The sequence below is a fragment of the Glandiceps talaboti genome, chromosome 15 (genome assembly GCF_964340395.1).
Source record: "Glandiceps talaboti chromosome 15, keGlaTala1.1, whole genome shotgun sequence".
NCBI classification, from domain to species: Eukaryota; Metazoa; Hemichordata; class Enteropneusta; family Spengelidae; genus Glandiceps; species Glandiceps talaboti.
In genome coordinates, this window is record NC_135563.1 from 22,523,943 (window position 1) to 22,543,335 (window position 19,393).

Here is a 19,393-nt window from a genome sequence, read left to right on the forward strand (position 1 = left end):
ATGTTGAACATTTAGGAACATTGCTTTATACTCTGACGTTGCAATATGTTGAACACAGATTCAAAGGGTGGACGAACTGTAGAAATGATAGTCTTGGGGGCTTTACTATAATACCACCCCATACAAGAGTCTGGGGACACTTAATCTTGAATCACCTGCTCCACATCCCTCTCCTAAAGCAGTGCATTCTGGGAATATATTGCACGCTGAACGATCCAGGTTCCTTCGCGACAGGATTGCTTGTCTCAAGCAACTTTTTTTTTACATTATGTTATGGGATTACATTTCCCCAGACTCTTGTCTGGGTGATGACTGGTCTGGTCTTGTAGTAGAGCCCCCCAGTGGTGAGAGTCTGTGTTACCAAGATCATACAAATGACACATTTATAAGGGATTTTGAGTTAAGGATGGGTTTAGTATCAACCATCACAAATAGCCATGGTTTTAGACCCCCTAACATAGACAGTTTTGTATCAACCATCATAAATAGCCATGAATTTTAGACCCTCTAACAGACTATTTTTTATCAACCATCACAAATAGCCATGGTTTTAGCCCCCTTTAACATAGACAGTTTTTGTATCAACCATCACAAATAGCCATGGTTTTAGACCCCTTTAACATAGACCGTTTTGTATCAACCATCACAAATAGCCATGGTTTTAGACCCCCTAACATAGACCGTTTTGTATCAACCATCACAAATAGCCATGGTTTTAGACCCCCTAACATAGACCGTTTCGTATCAACCATCACAAATAGCCATGGTTTTAGACCCCTTTAACATAGACCGTTTTGTATCAACCATCACAAATAGCCATGGTTTTAGCCCCCTTTAACATAGACAGTTTTTGTATCAACCATCACAAATAGCCATGGTTTTAGCCTCCTTTAACATAGACAGTTTTTGTATCAACCATCACAAATAGCCATGGTTTTAGCCTCCTTTAACATAGACAGTTTTTGTATCAACCATCACAAATAGCCATGGTTTTAGCCTCCTTTAACATAAAGTTTTTGTATCAACCATCACAAATAGCCATGGTTTTAGACCCCCTAACATAGACCGTTTCGTATCAACCATCACAAATAGACTGTTTTATACACCAAAATGGCATAGGATAAGAAATTGAACTACAATTGTTGGGAAATTCCTTGGGATGGAGGAATTTTGAATACTACTTTGGTCTTTTAGTCGCACCAGTCAGTCATGACAAGCTTCAAATGACACGACTTGGGTTCTGAGCTGGCTATAGCAACCAATCGATCCCCATGCCCCAATGCCATATGATACTACATTCCATGTCTGTTTTGTTGTCAAATAGTCTGAGGAAGTCTATAGTCTATACGATATTTAACGTTAAAATTTCATTCAGAAAAAAAACACATCATTTTCAGGGTATACTTCATGTATTCTTTCTGTCTTCCAAATCATCAGCTACCGATTCCATACTTCTTAATATCAACTTTACCTTCTGCAGAAATTTCCGATTCTGAAAGAAAAATGATAACCAAAAAGTAACCATACTGAAGTTGATCAAGATTTTATCATCACTGCAAATACTATGAACAATTCACCACAAGAGGGCCTGTTTGAAAGATATTGAATATTTAAAAAGTGGTTTCGACAACAACAACAACAACAACAACAACAATGACGACGACGACGACGACGACGACGACAATAAAAAATCTTACTGTTTTGAGTTCATCAGATAAATCCTGTATAACTTTTCGATTGGGTTCATCTCCTTTGGCTGTACAAAATAAAAACGTCTGTTTGTCATACTTTCCAGGATGTTTTTGTTCTCTATGTATCAGAAGAATCTGAAAGAGGGCAGACAGCATTGTTTAGGGTAAGAACCATGCAACACGCGGCGTTTTCTTCATTCTGTACCGTGACGGAAAAGAATGAGAAATGTCCTGTCCGTCCGTCCTACCGACCTGTCCATCCAGTATCCATCCACCCATCAATCTACCCATCAATCTACCCATCCATCCGTCTATCCAGTGCCCACCAACCCATCCATCCGTCCATCCATCCATCCATCCATCCATCCATCCAGTGTCCACCAACCCACCCATCCATCCATCCATCCATCCATCCATCCATCTATTCATCTATCCATCCATCCAGTGCCCACCAACCAAGCCATCCAGTGTCCGTCCGTCCATCCATCCATCCATCCATCCATCCATCCAGTGCCCACCAACCCATCCATCCATCCATCCATCCATCCATCCATCCATCCATCCAGTGCCCACCAATATAATCCAACCATTGATCCATCCGCTTCTCCCTATCTTGTGAAATTGCAGTGGACATAAAATTTCAAACTCCACTCCCTGACGACATATTTAGCCTATACTGAGCACTATTACCTTTGGTACATAGACCAGAGACATTACAGTGGCATTTGCCATCAGAATAGCCCCACCAACGACCACAAAGACAACATTCACGTTTGTCTGCATTACCACGACGACAGGTGTAGCAATCACAGATGTTACCACGGTAACATACACTGAAAGTGCGATGTATTGACCTGTAAGATATGACGCCATATGTCAAATATTCAAATCGTTTTGCCAAAGATTGTTTAGTGTTTCCAACTGATAGTCTCATTCATACTTGGTTGAGTTTTGAAATTCGTCCACAATCTAAATGACATCTCAGTCTCCCCTTCCCTCCTCTAGTCCCCCATGCATCGACGTCCTCCTCATCTTCTTCCTCCTGTTTTGTCATGGCGGAAGTACTACATCTATGAATCTATCTGTTGGACATTTAAGACTGAAAATGTACATGTATTGAAAACCCATCTACTTATACAGATCAATAAGAAATAAACTTAAGTCTTACTTTCGTTCAGTTCGCTGACATGTACTGTGCGAGTTTTCCATGCCAAACATGTCCCCGACAGAAACAAAATGGACTTAATTATCAACACAACTAGGAGAAAGTACAACTGATACTTGGATGAACACAGCTTGACAACAGGTGTTATCATAATCTCTTGTGGTGGGTGAGATAGATCCATCTGATAAGAGATAAAACGTGTTAGACATTTGTCTACAGTACATTTCAGTGAGCTGTAAAACTCCAAACACTTACAGTAGAGTAAGTTGCCCTGTAGTCAGATTTTTTGTTTAGACCCGCCACCCAGTTTTCATTTCTTTAATGTATATATTGCGTTGTGTCTTTTTGTGCACTTGCCTTCGTGTGTGCATATTCAATGTAAAACTCTACTTCAAAGCGTAATCTTATTCTGCACATTATGAATACTAATTTAGAATAACTAAAGCACTGATAAATATATCACAATTGGGTGCGTTATTGATAGTAACGAGTACATTTCAACTTACCGAGGGTTCGAGGAGAACTGCCTCCAGTGAAGTGGTATCGACGAGAAGTCTAACAACAAGAAGGGCGCCATCTAGAGTTACCAAGGTCAAGATGAAAAATATCAATTTTCCATCTCTTAAATGCTGTAAGAAAAATACGAAACACATGTCACTTGTTTATTTTGTTGATGACGACAACGATGACATGTCGTATACATTATAGCTTTCATAGGTTATCTGAACATGCCTTTTTTTCTGAAATGTACACATCAAGTTCATAAGTCGGTTATATTTTCCTGATTCAAACTGCAATCGTTAGAAATTATTTGTTTATATTATATCAAAAGTTTTGATTGTAAATTAATTGTCCAAATTACAAAAAATCAACACACACATACAAACAGACAACACATAGACAGACAGACAGACAGACAGACAGACAGACAGACAGACAGACAGACAGACAGACAGACACCATAACCAAAATTGGTTCATAAAATCACTTACTTTGGTGGTTTTCATTTTTCTGAGGGCACTGTTGAAAATAATATGTATCCTGTAGGTCTTGGCAAATAAGGCACCAAAGCCAAGGGACAATCCAATCCAAATAAACACCTCTCGAGTCTAAAGACGTACAATGGAAAACCAAAATATCAAATTAAAAAATAAAGCCATTATGGATAATACTCTTAAACTGAAAGTGTAGGTAAGCAAATTTACCCAGCCCTTTATACACGTTAGCCTTTTGCATGACGGGTAGGTCGATATTTATATAGTTTCAAATTTGGAGAGAGAGAAAAAAAACTTTTCGTATGTCGACGTCTTTAATTAGTTGCCAAGGGAGTCTTGCCATAATTCTCACCATTCACTTCCACTGTTTTCTTTGTTACTTTCACCGACTGTAAGCTTATCATGTATTTGGTTGCACTTTTGGTGAAATAAAAATCAATTGAATGTCTGTATTTCTCTCTGATAAGTCACAATTTCACCAATTTTACGCCCAAGAGACTTTTCAGCTTTATTCTCACTTACTAGACATACAAATGTGACCATTCCTGGTGATACCCTGGATAAATCCACCCCAAACAGGAATACACTGATGGACAGGATGAGGCAGCCAATCGGGATGAATATGGTTACCATGGCACTACTTAGTTTCATCACTCTGTAAATGTTGATGAAAAGTTGAGGAAATAATAGGATGTTGTGTCAATGCTTTATTTGTGTCAATTGTGATACAAATACAAAACGAAAACTTAAAGTATAAGACAAATTGACCTCTTCATAATAGAGTAGTTGGACTATAAATCATGGAAGTTCCGTGGGACACAATACTAGATGAATGTGTAATGACTTTGGTCGACAAACTTAAGTAGGAAACGCTGGTCACAGAACAAAACACTTGAAATCAAACATTACTTTACTCACGAGTTTGTAGTGTCTTTTTTCATTCATGTACACAAATATTTTTTTAAATAATAATCATTTGCTGATCACAATTTTAATTATATAGAACTAATTAAAATACACCATTGTAATTAAGTTGCCATAGATAACTCCTACCTGTTGTTTCTGTAGACAATACTCATTCCAATCAAACCTATTGCCATCAAAACTTCAATCGTTGTCAGAGAATAAATAACCCAAATGTATACATCTGACAATGTAAGAATGTTTTGTAGATGAGTTACGCCATCTACAGGTGGGGTATCACCTGTGAGAGAGAAAGGAATCAAAACAAATTTTCGTTACTGTTTTCAGTTACTATTCCATGAAATAATTAATTCTTTCAAACAACGGGTTAAAAATGTAGTGAGAAAAGATTTCCTATGATGACAATTACACATAAATCAAGATCAACTGTTGTTCGCATGACACCAAGAGAATGTGTAATATTTATACCTTCGGCTTGAAGTTATGATGTCTGTCTGTCTGTCTGTCTGTCTGTCTGTCTGTCTGTCTGTCTGTCTGTCTGTCTGTCTGTGTCAACGTATAAAAAGGCTGATTTGGTTCAGATGAACATTTATAGTAGCAGAGAGTCCAGTAGTCTGGGGATTATTGGCCCTCACTGCTATAGTAGCGGAGAGTCCAGTAGTGTTGAGATTGTTACCTCTCACTGCATTGGTAGCAGAGAATCAAGTCGTCTGGGGATTGTTGGCTCTCACCTAACATCTATGGCGAGAACCAAAAAGGCCCACATGACTGAATTCTAGGCTAGCTTAATTCTTGTCAGTCATTATTCAAAGAATCACCTCAAAGATGTCTGGTCATTTGTAGTACAAACAAATCATTTAAGGTGACATTTCAGCGTTAATCGTAGAAGGTAAATAAGGGGTTATTAGGTAAAACTCACCATTATCAAGAGAACAATGCGAAGCTTAACATTGTATCCGTTCAGAGTTTGATGGTTAGAAAATAACAGTGAACTTGATAAGTAGTTATGACAGAGATATACAATGTATGACATGGTTCACTCAACAACGTACAGAAAATATGAGGTTTTGTTGAAATGTTATCTTACCTTCCCATGTAAACTGATCTGTGCATATCATCTCATCGGTAAATTTATCGTAAGTGCAGACTTTCACTTGATTTCCATCTAGTGCAAAAATACCACAAATATCAAATTCAAATATGATAGTTTACAAATCATTGATATGTAACGAAGAGACCTTAGGTTGTTGTCTTTCTTGCCATAAGGTAGCCTTACATGTGTCACAGTCGTGTACAATTAAAGTACGTTAATTAAATTACTTGTGTCAGTCTCATTATTAGTATGTCGTTTTGTGAGTTACCGTAACGTATTCCTTTGTTGTTGTGTTCATAAATATTCATTTCTATCTCTATCACCTGGCTCCATCTGTTAACATCTCTTCATCCAATCATTTTCTTCTTTTCTATCACATGACTTTTCCTATATAATTACGCGCGACTGTTTTAGTACTGCGGACGTGGCCAGCACGGCTTCACTCGTATCTCTCTGTACATTTTCAGGTTAGTTATATCTTTCAGTTATTGTGTCATTGTATCTTTTACTTTTACTATATTTATATTTATTGTATTTAGGTTAGTGTTAGTACTGCAGACGTGGCCAGCACGGCTTCACTCGTATCTCTCTGTACATTTTCAGATATATGTAATAAAGCTACGTTTGACCATTATACTGCACGGCCTGAAAACCAAGTTTATTGGCAAACAACCGTGACAAATGGCGTAGTCGGCAGGATATTCTATTCAATGTCCCAGAAAACGTGCTGTATTGGTTGAAAGTAAAGCTTCCTACGAAGTCAGCTAGCCACGCCCCGGTGGACAAAACCCCACGCCCAGAAGTGTTAGGGAATGTCTTTTGTAGTTCGGTGAGGGCCGGCAAGTCACAGAACTCATTCAGACTGAATGTGAAAGACGGCCATAATGGTCGTATAAATCCAAGGAATAAAGAAGCTCTGGCCAGAGTATACGTGGTAATCCGTCCCTAAAACAGAACTGAACTTTTGAAAAGGTTGAAGAACTGTAACGGTATCTGTGGACAAGCCCTATCGGACAAACCTAACATTGTTTTACAGGGACGTGCGTGAGAGAAATTGTCATCGAAAAAAATAGTACTCCGGTGAGTTACCTACGTCATAAACTGTAAGTTATCTGGAACTGTGTAGTAGTTTTGCAGTAGAGTAAATACTACCTGCAAATATATCAAATTGTGTACGGCAAGATCCAGTATTGTCAGTATTGTGTACGGCAAGATCCAGTATTGTGCATGCATGCATGCATGCATGTGTGTGTGCGTGCGCGCGCGCTCGTGTGTGTGTGTGTGTGTGTGTGTGTGTGTGTGTGTGTGTGTGTGAATCTGAAAAACCAGTCTCAACTTCCGGTTCTAGTAATATCTTACATGTAGTTATTTGTTCACCAAAGCATATGGTGTGCTTTAGCCATTCGGTGCTACTGAACAGAACAGAACATTGCTCTGGAAATCGGCGCTATATAAATTTGATTGATTGATTGCTTGATTGATTGATTGACTGATTGATTGATTTCATCTCTGACTATAAATAAAATCTTGTTGAAACTTAAAGGTCTAATTACAAGATATCTCTTGAAACATATTTAGATGTTTGTTAACTTACTTTGTAGTTGCTCGATGACGACTGGACTTTGACGAACAGCATTTTTATCAAATAATATTATCCCCTAGATAATGATAATGAGATCGACAGAAAACTACTCATGATATATATATATATATATATATATATATATATATATATATACGAGTATATATGTCTGTATATAATTAATGGTAACTCAGAACATCATCTATACTTGATGAACTTGTTGATGACATTGTGATAGGTATGACTAATATAGACGTGATCCATATGACTTTCACATTACTGTATAATTTGTATAATTAATGATATTCAGTAATTGTGAACTTTATCAACAATGGTATCTCATGCAGGCCTTCATTTCATCTAACTTTGTGGATGCAATGATGATATCACGACAAACTTCTTTTCTGAGCAGAAAGAGAGAAGGTATAATACTTGTGAGTTTTTGAATGTGTGGCAAATTACCGTCATTCCATGAACAACAAGTTTTCTCGTCTCTTCCCACACCAGCTTGGCAATATCAGAATCATTATACGTGAATTCGTGTATTCGTTTACCCCCCTTGCTAAGGCACAGAATGTTGTCAGCAGAATTGAGTGCCAAGGCTATGGACCATATGATATCGTAGGAATACTCGACGTAAGTGTTGTAGTCGGATTCCAATATGCTTGCACGAAAGTCTCTGTAGAAATTCATTTCTTCTTTAGTTGGTGGCTAAAACAATGGAAGTAGAAAAGATTGGACATTCTAGATGTATCATTCATAAGCGAATATGTCATGATACATTTGAAGACAACATTCCATCTAAATATAAATTCCTTCAACGTTTATTAGCAGAATTACTTTTTGCTATTCTTTAGGTAGACTTTGAGTTCCTTGATCCATCTGTCTGTCTGTCTGTCTGTCTGTCTGTCTGTCTGTCTGTCTGTCTGTCTGTCTGTCTGTCTGTCTGTCTGTCTGTCTGTCTGTCTGTCTGTCTGTCTGTCTGTCTGTCTGTCTGTCTACAACACTTTAAACCCATATGAATATTGTCACTTACTTTTCCAGTAAAATTAATACGTTCTAAATGGTCAGTAACTGGCAACGCATCCACTCCAATGTACCCCTTGGTAATAATATCCATTTGGTCAACCGTACAATTTGTTGGCGTTTCTTTCCACCATTTTTTATGATACCATCCGGGCATAATGTAGACGTATCTCGGCCCATACATGCCTTGTTTGTATGCCTGGATTTGATATTATATGGATGGGACATATACATGTACAGTAACACAGGTCTAGCCCAACATGTAAATATTGATATCGTTTGTAATTAATTTCAATATACATACAGGTCGACTTTAGACACTCATCTGTAACTATGAATAAATACTCTGATAAAATACATCTCGTATTCTATTCATATTCAAATTTAAGTGGCCTTACAATCACTCAATAGTGTTATTTTCACAATATAAAATCATTTGTCTGAGGTCCTAGTCTCCGTAATAGGCTGGAAGGGAGACTATCAAGCATTCTGTCAAGATAACCTTTGAACTCGATAATTCAAACTCAGGATTTTGTCATGCGTCGTTGCCTGCAACTATTACCAGGAAGAAAAATCAGCATGTCACCATATTCGAGTTTATTTGACAAATGTCACATTTCCGTTTACGGCCAACTTGATCACATCTTGGTAATTTACCACAATCAACATGATATAGCCACCATTTGACGTTATCAACATCGTTTAGGTATCATGTGACTTACCAGGTGCAGCCAACGAGGCTGTTCTTTTAAAGATAGAAGAGGGAAAATCGATAACAATTCAATTCAGTGCAATCTTAATGTATACCTGAGATTCCCTCGTATTTTTGTGGCATTAGATTATTCTAAGGGCGAATATAAATATCTTATTGAAGAGGAAATGTCTGGATGATGAAGAAAGGGAAGTAGAGAGTATGCCGATATGAGGAAAGTGGAAACGAGAGATGGACACATATTTCTGGGTAGAGGGCGGGAGAGCATGTTGTGAAGTGTTGTAGCGGGAGTAAACATATGAACAGCCTCCATTTCCCCTTTATCGGCAATATAACTAAGAATTGCGTCAACATCGTCGATTAATTGTTTTTAATAAACCCGGAAAACTGACTTATTAGCTACAACTGACCTATTCAAACAGTCGGCCTCTACATATTGTATCCATGGGAAACAATGGGGTTGAATGATCAAGTTCACAGGCTGTGTAGAGAGAACACTTACCAGGTCGACCATCTAACCTACGACAGAGACTACTGCAATCCTGAAACGACATTCTATGAAATGACACTGAATAAAGTGTTTACGTATTTTAATACATTATATCTAGTGTAATCAGTAAAGTATGACACCATATGATATAACATATAATATCATAATTACAATATAGTACAGTGTAATGGCACAGAACAACACAGCATAAGATAAGATAAAAAAAAGATGAACAATAGAGAATGATGAACGTCCTAAAGCGTTGCTGCTCCGCACTATTTAAATGAAAATGAACCTACCGCACACATAAGATTGGCAGCTTCCTTTGGATACGAACCAAATAAAGTGATTCTAGTATCGAAGCTCTGAAAACAAACACAGTAAATCGACAATTGGAATGTTTTAATTTAAGTTTTCGTATTTCTTCATTATGTCAATACGACATATAAAGCAGTGTATAGTTGCTGAGTGACATGCTATCTGTCACCGTAGACAAGGCTTTTGTTGTCATGTTAATAATGTCACCAATAATTTCTTGAAGTTATAATTACACTTAATTTAAGATTTTGACAAAGTTCATAATTGTGCTGATGGTCTTCCAGTAATTGATAGAATTGAAATAAAACATGAAGATGTTAAAAAGGCAATTAGTTCTTGTCATAATGGGAAAGCTTGTGGGACAGAAGACATTCCCAATGAATTACAAAGACATGGTCGTCATCATTTCATAAGATCGTTAGTCACCCTTTTCACGACCTTTGCAGAACAAAATGAAATCCCAGATGAATGGAGAAAAGGGATAATAATTCCAATATTAAAAGTGGGGACCCCAAAGATTTGAATAATTATCACGAACTCTTAATTCTTGTGTGTAAAAATTATATACAAAAGTTATAGAAACAACGTTAAGAGAATTTATTGAGAATAATAATATTCTTGGAGAAATTCAAGGAGGGTTCAGAAAAAATAGACGCTATGAAGATAATATTTTCATTTTAAAGGGAATAGCTACCCTGGGAAAATCAATACATAAATCAACCTATGTGGCTTTTTTAGTTTTTTTTCCAAGGCTTTCGATTGTGTATGGAGGGATGGGCTTAGAGTAATGCTATAGAAAATAGGAATAAGAGGACGCCTATGGTAAATCATTGATGACATGTATGACAAGCTGTTTAACAAAGTTAAGTTGGATGATATTGAAACAGATTATTTTGAAACAACTGAAGGGGTTAAACAAGGCTGTGTTCTCAGCCCATTACTTTCTCTATCTATATAAATGAATTTGCAAAAATGTTAAAGAATTCTAACATAGGGGTTCAGATTGACACACAAATAATCCCGGAGATTTTTTGGGCAGATGATGTTGTATTAATAACAGCTGATTTTGCAGTGAAATGGAGACTCTCATTCAATCAGACTAAATCAGAAATAATGTTCTTTGGTCGGAAAATACATACTAAGGACACAGTATGGAAGCCAGGTGACTTAAAACTTAACGAAACGTATTCGTATAATTATTTAGGGGTAAGACATTAAAAGATCACGACAATTTTAAAAAGATATATCGGAAAGGACTGAAATTAATTGCATATTGTAAATCTCTTGGATACCTTCAATATTCGAACAACGTCACGGGCATTGTCAGACTTCAGAGTTGAAACAGACAGTATAGTCACATTGTCGTTTTCTAATAACTGTATCCATGACAACGTTTCCTGGAGAATAAAATGACCCATAATAGTTATATAATTGTTACTTGAAGTTAATATAATTTTAAACCATACTAACTAATGAATATTGAATCTTTTTAAAGTGAAGAAAGTGTTTTTTGTCCCTTGATACATGCGATATGTATTCGCTATGATTTGTTAGTTTGTATATCACTGGTTTTCGTTTTCATGTAATTGCAAATCGATAAGTTGCAATTATTTGACAAAATCAGCACAGATGCCAAAACATATTTTTCCACATTGTCTATCATTGTTGCTATTTTACGGCATTGTAGTCTATTTTACGACATGGTAGTCTACTTACGGCATTGTAGGCTCTTTTACGACATTGTAGTCTATTTAAGTACATTGCAGTCTATTTTACGGCATTGTAGTCTATTTTACGGCATTGTAGTCTATTTTACGGCATTGTAGTCTATTTACGTTCCACTTCACCTTCATCACAATTCGATAACAATGTCTACTTTGGCATAATTTTCAACTTCATATTGATATATATCTGTCTCTCTGTTTTTCTAAAGTTACTGAGACTGTAAAATATGCGGCGTTTTGCAAGCTATTAATAAATTGAAAGACCTAGGGGTAAAAACGATTTTTTTTCCTTTGAGTAGAATTAAATTAAATTAAAATCAATTTGTATCAACTCACGCTTTGCCATATTTCGATGTCCTGCATAACAACAGAAACTCTCTTCCAACCAAAATACCTGACAATAGCTCGATATGATTCTGGGTGAATACTAGGGTACATGATTGAAGTATAATTAAAGACTGCCCTGTTGGAAAGTTGTTGAGATTCCGCAATTGTTAACTGAAATGGAATACATTTTACATTCAGTTTCGAGATATTTTGTAGTTCTTCTTTAAAAAATATTAGCTGTTGTGACTGAAATGGTGTAAAAATCTCCTACTCTGCGTGGATGGTAACGTTGTAACTAGCAACTTGAAGTTTAATCTAGAGTGTAAACGGATGTATTACTTATGTGTAGACGACTACTTTATCAAATTAACATACCGACTCAATCATTAATAAGGAACACAAAAATGAAGAGAAGTGTCGTTAATATAATGACAACATGTACGCCTTCGATAAAGGTGTATGCAATGCAATATTTCTCAATCGAAAAGCGCCAGGTGAGTGGCATCCCGATGTTTCACTTTTTCCAGATTTACATTTCTCGTCTTCTATATTGCTCTAGAGAAATTCTAGAAACAAAAACAGTTTGTGTCTTAGCATTAAAATGTCTATAGCGATATAAATCGCGTCTTTTCCCGAGTAGGATACGTGCTGTTGAAAGTGTACAATTTAACTAAACTTGTAAAATACGTGCTGGTCGATGGAAAATAATCGATATAATCGTTTTTAAGTTATGTATTATAAATTACGTGTTTCCCGGCGATAGGCAAACTTTAAATCAACCTTATTTTAACAGCCTTTGCCATCGTGATATCGATACGACACATTTTAAAAAATAATGATTGACCATGTAAATTGCAAATTAATAAATTGCAAACGTGTTGTGTTTTTCAGCCTGAGGAAACATGTATATATACAGTCATTACAATTTGTTACTATCGAATTCGATTAAGATGTGCTATGTGAATAATTCAACACGTTTCCTATAAAATTTGATTTTTTGGTCTATTATATCTTATATAATAGTAAAAGGAAGATCATCGGTACTGTACTGTGACAATATAAACCATCCAACTCTCTTGTTGTAATGTTGACAATCACATATCTTAAGAGGTCCAACTCTCTTGTTGTAATGTTGACAATCACATATCCAAAGAGGTCGATGTGCTTTGCAATAGATATATAAACTCACCTGTGGTATGTTGTAATATGTAGTCAGTCGATTCACATCATAAACAGTGTGGCTGTAAGTTGGTCCCCAAATATATACAATTTGTGGACCTCTGTACACAAAGTCGAATACAGAATGCAATGCCAATCCAATATTTTCCTGTAATATGGAGACAATCGAAAAGGTACAATATGGTTCTATCTTGTATGGATGACAAATTGAAATATATGAGTTTTTAAATAAAATAACAAGTTTACTATGTTTTACTACTTGATAAACAATGTTGTTGTTGAATGACAACGTCTTTTTCATGTATAAAGTTCCTTGTGTCTGGTGTGCCAGCACTTTTCCAACTAATTGTCTCTGGCGAACCCTCTAGTGTATATCTGCTTAAATCACAATCAGAATTCCTTCATTCAATAAAATACAAATGTGGTTAATAAACAACCCTTTGAAACAAACAAACAAACAAACAAACAAACAAACAAACAAACAAATAAATAAACAAATAAATAAATAAATAAATAAATAAATAAATAAATAAATAAATAAACAAACAAACAAACAATCACTTTCTTTAGGAAAATGTTTATAAAATACACTTAATTAGACTCAGGAACAATAGCTTAATAAAACCCATATCATTATAGCAGCTGATCACTTCATAAAACCCATATCAATATAGCAACTGATCACTTAATAAAACCCATATCAATATAGCAGCTGATCACTTAATAAAACCCATATCAACATAGCAGCTGATCGCTTAATAAAACCCATATCAATATAGCAACTGATCACTTAATAAAACTCATATCAATATAGCAGCTGATCGCTTAATAAAACCCATATCAATATAGCAACTGATCACTTAATAAAACTCATATCAATATAGCAGCTGATCGCTTAATAAAACCCATATCAATATAGCAACTGATCACTTTATAAAACCCATATCAACATAGCAACTGATCACTTAATAAAACTCATATCAATATAGCAGCTGATCGCTTAATAAAACCCATATCAATATAGCAACTGATCACTTAATAAAACCCATATCAATATAGCAACTGATCGCTTAATAAAACCCATATCAATATAGCAACTGATCACTTCATAAAACCCATATCAATATAGCAGCTGATCACTTAATAAAACCCATATCAATATAGCAACTGATCGCTTAATAAAACCCATATCAATATAGCAGCTGATCACTTAATAAAACCCATATCAATATAGCAACTGATCGCTTAATAAAACCCATATCAATATAGCAACTGATCGCTTAATAAAACCCATATCAATATAGCAACTGATCACTTCATAAAACCCATATCAATATAGCAACTGATCACTTAATAAAACCCATATCAATATAGCAGCTGATCACTTAATAAAACCCATATCAATATAGCAACTGATCACTTAATAAAACTCATATCAATATAGCAGCTGATCACTTCATAAAACCCATATCAATATAGCAGCTGATCACTTCATAAAACCCATATCAATATAGCAGCTGATCACTTCATAAAACCCATATCAATATAGCAGCTGATCACTTCATAAAACTCATATCAATATAGCAGCTGATCACTTCATAAAACCCATATCATTATAGCAACTGATCACTTAATAAAACCCATATCAATATAGCAACTGATCACTTAATAAAACCCATATCATTATAGCAACTGATCACTTAATAAAACCCATATCAATATAGCAACTGATCACTTCATAAAACCCATATCAATATAGCAGCTGATCGCTTAATAAAACCCATATCAATATAGCAGCTGATCACTTAATAAAACCCATATCAATATAGCAGCTGATCACTTCATAAAACCCATATCAATATAGCAACTGATCGCTTAATAAAACCCATATCAATATAGCAACTGATCGCTTAATAAAACCCATATCAATATAGCAACTGATCGCTTAATAAAACCCATATCAATATAGCAGCTGATCGCTTAATAAAACCCATATCAATATAGCAACTGATCACTTAATAAAACCCATATCAATATAGCAACTGATCACTTAATAAAACCCATATCAATATAGCAACTGATCACTTAATAAAACCCATATCAATATAGCAGCTGATCACTTCATAAAACCCATATCAATATAGCAACTGATCACTTAATAAAACCCATATCAATATAGCAGCTGATCACTTCATAAAACCCATATCAATATAGCAGCTAATCACTTCATAAAACCCATATCAATATAGCAGCTAATCACTTCATAAAACCCATATCAATATAGCAGCTGATCACTTCATAAAACCCATATCAATATAGCAGCTAATCACTTCATAAAACCCATATCAATATAGCAACTGATCACTTAATAAAACCCATATCATTATAGCAGCTGATCACTTAATAAAACCCATATCATTATAGCAACTGATCACTTAATAAAACCCATATCAATATAGCAACTGATCACTTCATAAAACCCATATCAATATAGCAACTGATCACTTCATAAAACCCATATCAATATAGCAGCTGATCACTTAATAAAACCCATATCAATATAGCAGCTGATCACTTAATAAAACCCATATCAATATAGCAACTGATCACTTCATAAAACCCATATCAATATAGCAACTGATCACTTCATAAAACCCATATCAATATAGCAGCTGATCACTTAATAAAACCCATATCAATATAGCAACTGATCACTTCATAAAACCCATATCAATATAGCAACTGATCACTTCATAAAACCCATATCAATATAGCAACTGATCACTTAATAAAACCCATATCAATATAGCAACTGATCACTTAATAAAACCCATATCAATATAGCAACTGATCACTTCATAAAACCCATATCAATATAGCAGCTGATCACTTCATAAAACCCATATCAATATAGCAACTGATCACTTAATAAAACCCATATCAATATAGCAGCTGATCACTTCATAAAACCCATATCAATATAGCAACTGATCACTTCATAAAACCCATATCAATATAGCAGCTGATCACTTAATAAAACCCATATCAATATAGCAACTGATCGCTTAATAAAACCCATATCAATATAGCAGCTGATCACTTCATAAAACCCATATCAATATAGCAACTGATCACTTAATAAAACCCATATCAATATAGCAACTGATCACTTAATAAAACCCATATCAATATAGCAACTGATCACTTAATAAAACCCATATCAATATAGCAGCTGATCACTTAATAAAACCCATATCAATATAGCAACTGATCACTTAATAAAACCCATATCAATATAGCAACTGATCACTTAATAAAACCCATATCAATATAGCAGCTGATCACTTAATAACACCCATATCAATATAGCAGCTGATCGCTTAATAAAACCCATATCAATATAGCAACTGATCACTTAATAAAACCCATATCAATATAGCAACTGATCACTTAATAAAACCCATATCAATATAGCAACTGATCACTTAATAAAACCCATATCAATATAGCAACTGATCACTTAATAAAACCCATATCAATATAGCAGCTGATCGCTTAATAAAACCCATATCAATATAGCAGCTGATCACTTAATAAAACCCATATCAATATAGCAGCTGATCGCTTAATAAAACCCATATCAATATAGCAGCTGATCGCTTAATAAAACCCATATCAATATAGCAGCTGATCGCTTAATAAAACCCATATCAATATAGCAGCTGATCACTTCATAAAACCCATATCAATATAGCAGCTGGTCACTTAATAAAACCCATATCAACATAGCAACTGATCACTTAATAAAACTCATATCAATATAGCAACTGATCACTTAATAAAACCCATATCAATATAGCAACTGATCACTTAATAAAACTCATATCAATATAGCAACTGATCACTTAATAAAACTCATATCAATATAGCAACTGATCACTTAATGTGACACCCGTGACCTCTACTTAATGACACACAACAACGTGACCCAACCCATCGTGTTGTCTCATTAATCAATTGACCTTAACACGTGTGTCCTGTTTTCATTTACTTCACGTTTGTTTATAGTCCAATAACACTTGTAACAAAAGCGCATTACATTAAAAATAATCCCAATGTTCTGTACAACTGTACACGTCACTTTCCCAAGCCATCCAAACCAGTGATAAATGATAAAGATGAATGATTGCATAATGCTTTTCAACATGCATTCATTACATGTTGACGTAAGTACAATGTATTATAAGTGATGACAGGTGATCTTTCAATTTTACTCTAACAGTCGCAACACTTTATCTTTCACATGCAATACAATAAATCATTTTATTTGATTTACAAGTTGTTATACGAAGTACAATGATTCTACCATCCAGACGAATAATTATTTTATACGATTTCTATCACACGGTGACTCACCAATCACCTATCAAAAATCGTCATATAAACCTTCGGTACATCGATCTTCTGTGCAGAAATCACAAACTACCCAACAGAGATTTATATCAGATTTCATCTTGACGTCTGCTCCTTCTGCAAACTCCCAGGCCTGGCATTTTACATGATAACGTAACACAGGGCTACTCTATTAGTACTTAGTGCACTAGAACGAATATAAAATAAATCAAGCAACTCTAGATCACTGTATGCTACCTTACTTCAACACGTGATGATGGTATATATACTCTTTCCACAAATAAATATTACAGTTCACAAATTGGTGCAGGTCTATACATATATTTGAAAAAGTACAAAATATTTCAGTTTTAGAGTGGTTTGTCCGCAACTCAGCCGATCAGTGTGCAACAGAGGGAGACAACAAAAATAAGATTAGGGATCCTTGCTATTTTATCGAGTCTGGTTTAGTTGGTCACACGAGCTTTGCAGAAAAAGTAAGGAAATACAGAGGTGAACAATATCAAATACTTACAATGCCATCTTTCATGATTGGTCTCCAAACCATCTTAAGTTCATAGTCGTCCAAAACTGCCGTACTGTTGTTGACGTGTTCAATAGCTCTCTCAGCATATTGAAGTAGACCTCCATAAAAACCATCGTAATCATGTGGAAATAGCCCACCGATGTAGAGAGGTGTCTTCAAATTTCCATTTGTGATCTTGATTAAATTATATACAGTGAATACGACCAAAAAGGAAACTTGAAATAGCTTCATTATCTTAGTACACACACGCGTTATTCTTTGCAAGTGTGGAGGCGTTTGGCTTGGAACATAAGCTTACTTGGCAGATGCATGCGACGTTAATATGGAGACTGCATAACAACGACAGACATGACTGTATACATTCGCGATGTGACAACGTGCACTTTAGGACAAAATTGTTGACATTCTGTTCAGGCGATTGACAGAATTGTCCACTTTAAGAAAATTTAATATTTAGACACCACACACGGTATTACACATAAGAAGTGATAGTTTAAATTAAGCTATATGTTAGGAATAATGAGCTGATTCCCCGACGGATATTTACTTTTTAATCGATGTGTGTTTTATATTGTCCGTAACTATGATGATTATTATGTATACACAATGATATTGACTTTTGCAGCAGACTACAATCGATGGCGCCCTGTCAGAACATGCAATTATAGAACATTATACCTGCGAGTTATGACATTCTCCATGCATTTATGACAGGCCAGGTAATCATTCTTTGAATAGATGACTGTATTTCTGTCACATTATCTTTACGTTTTGTAGTTGGAGTTCTCCTTGTTGACTTTTCTGGTATATCACTATGTACCTTATTTTGGATGCACCTAAGTAAGAACATTCCCAGCAAATATCTTACAAATACCATCAAGACTCTTGCTTTCTTTGTACAAGCTATTCCTTAGATTCTTGATGAAACTGCCAAACCGCCAATCAACTGGATTACCCACAAGTCCCTCTGATTATATTTATTGATTCCTCCATAAGAACAATACCTGGTCACTTTGTAACAATGCTGTTGGTTCCTTTTTACAAAGCTAAAGAAAGGTAAAGGTGAGCATTCCACATGGGGACTACAGCGGCTCTCCTTTGTGTAGCATCGAAGTGAAATCCAATTAATGCTACCGTGTTACTTCAAAAGTAGGCCACTCATAGACACTAATGTTTGTGTATTTAATACCATTTTATTGGGCTTATTACACAGATAAAGATACATATC

The 19,393-nt window shown here is 35.3% G+C and overlaps 1 protein-coding gene across 1 annotated transcript; it reads right to left on the bottom strand.

Moving 5' to 3' along the window:
• Nucleotides 1-1,405: 1,405 nt before the first annotated feature.
• Nucleotides 1,406-18,396, bottom strand: LOC144446347 (gamma-aminobutyric acid type B receptor subunit 2-like). Its single transcript, XM_078136094.1, has 16 exons — nt 18,154-18,396; nt 13,237-13,374; nt 11,289-11,393; nt 9,978-10,043; nt 8,487-8,675; nt 7,913-8,161; nt 7,463-7,526; nt 5,863-5,940; nt 4,905-5,055; nt 4,374-4,506; nt 3,849-3,965; nt 3,363-3,485; nt 2,860-3,037; nt 2,382-2,545; nt 1,698-1,826; nt 1,406-1,492 (listed from the first exon to the last, which is right to left on the bottom strand). Exons 1-16 carry the CDS (start codon nt 18,394-18,396, stop codon nt 1,406-1,408), a joined length of 2,214 nt encoding a protein of 737 aa, XP_077992220.1.
• Between the last annotated feature and the right edge of the window lie 997 nt (nt 18,397-19,393).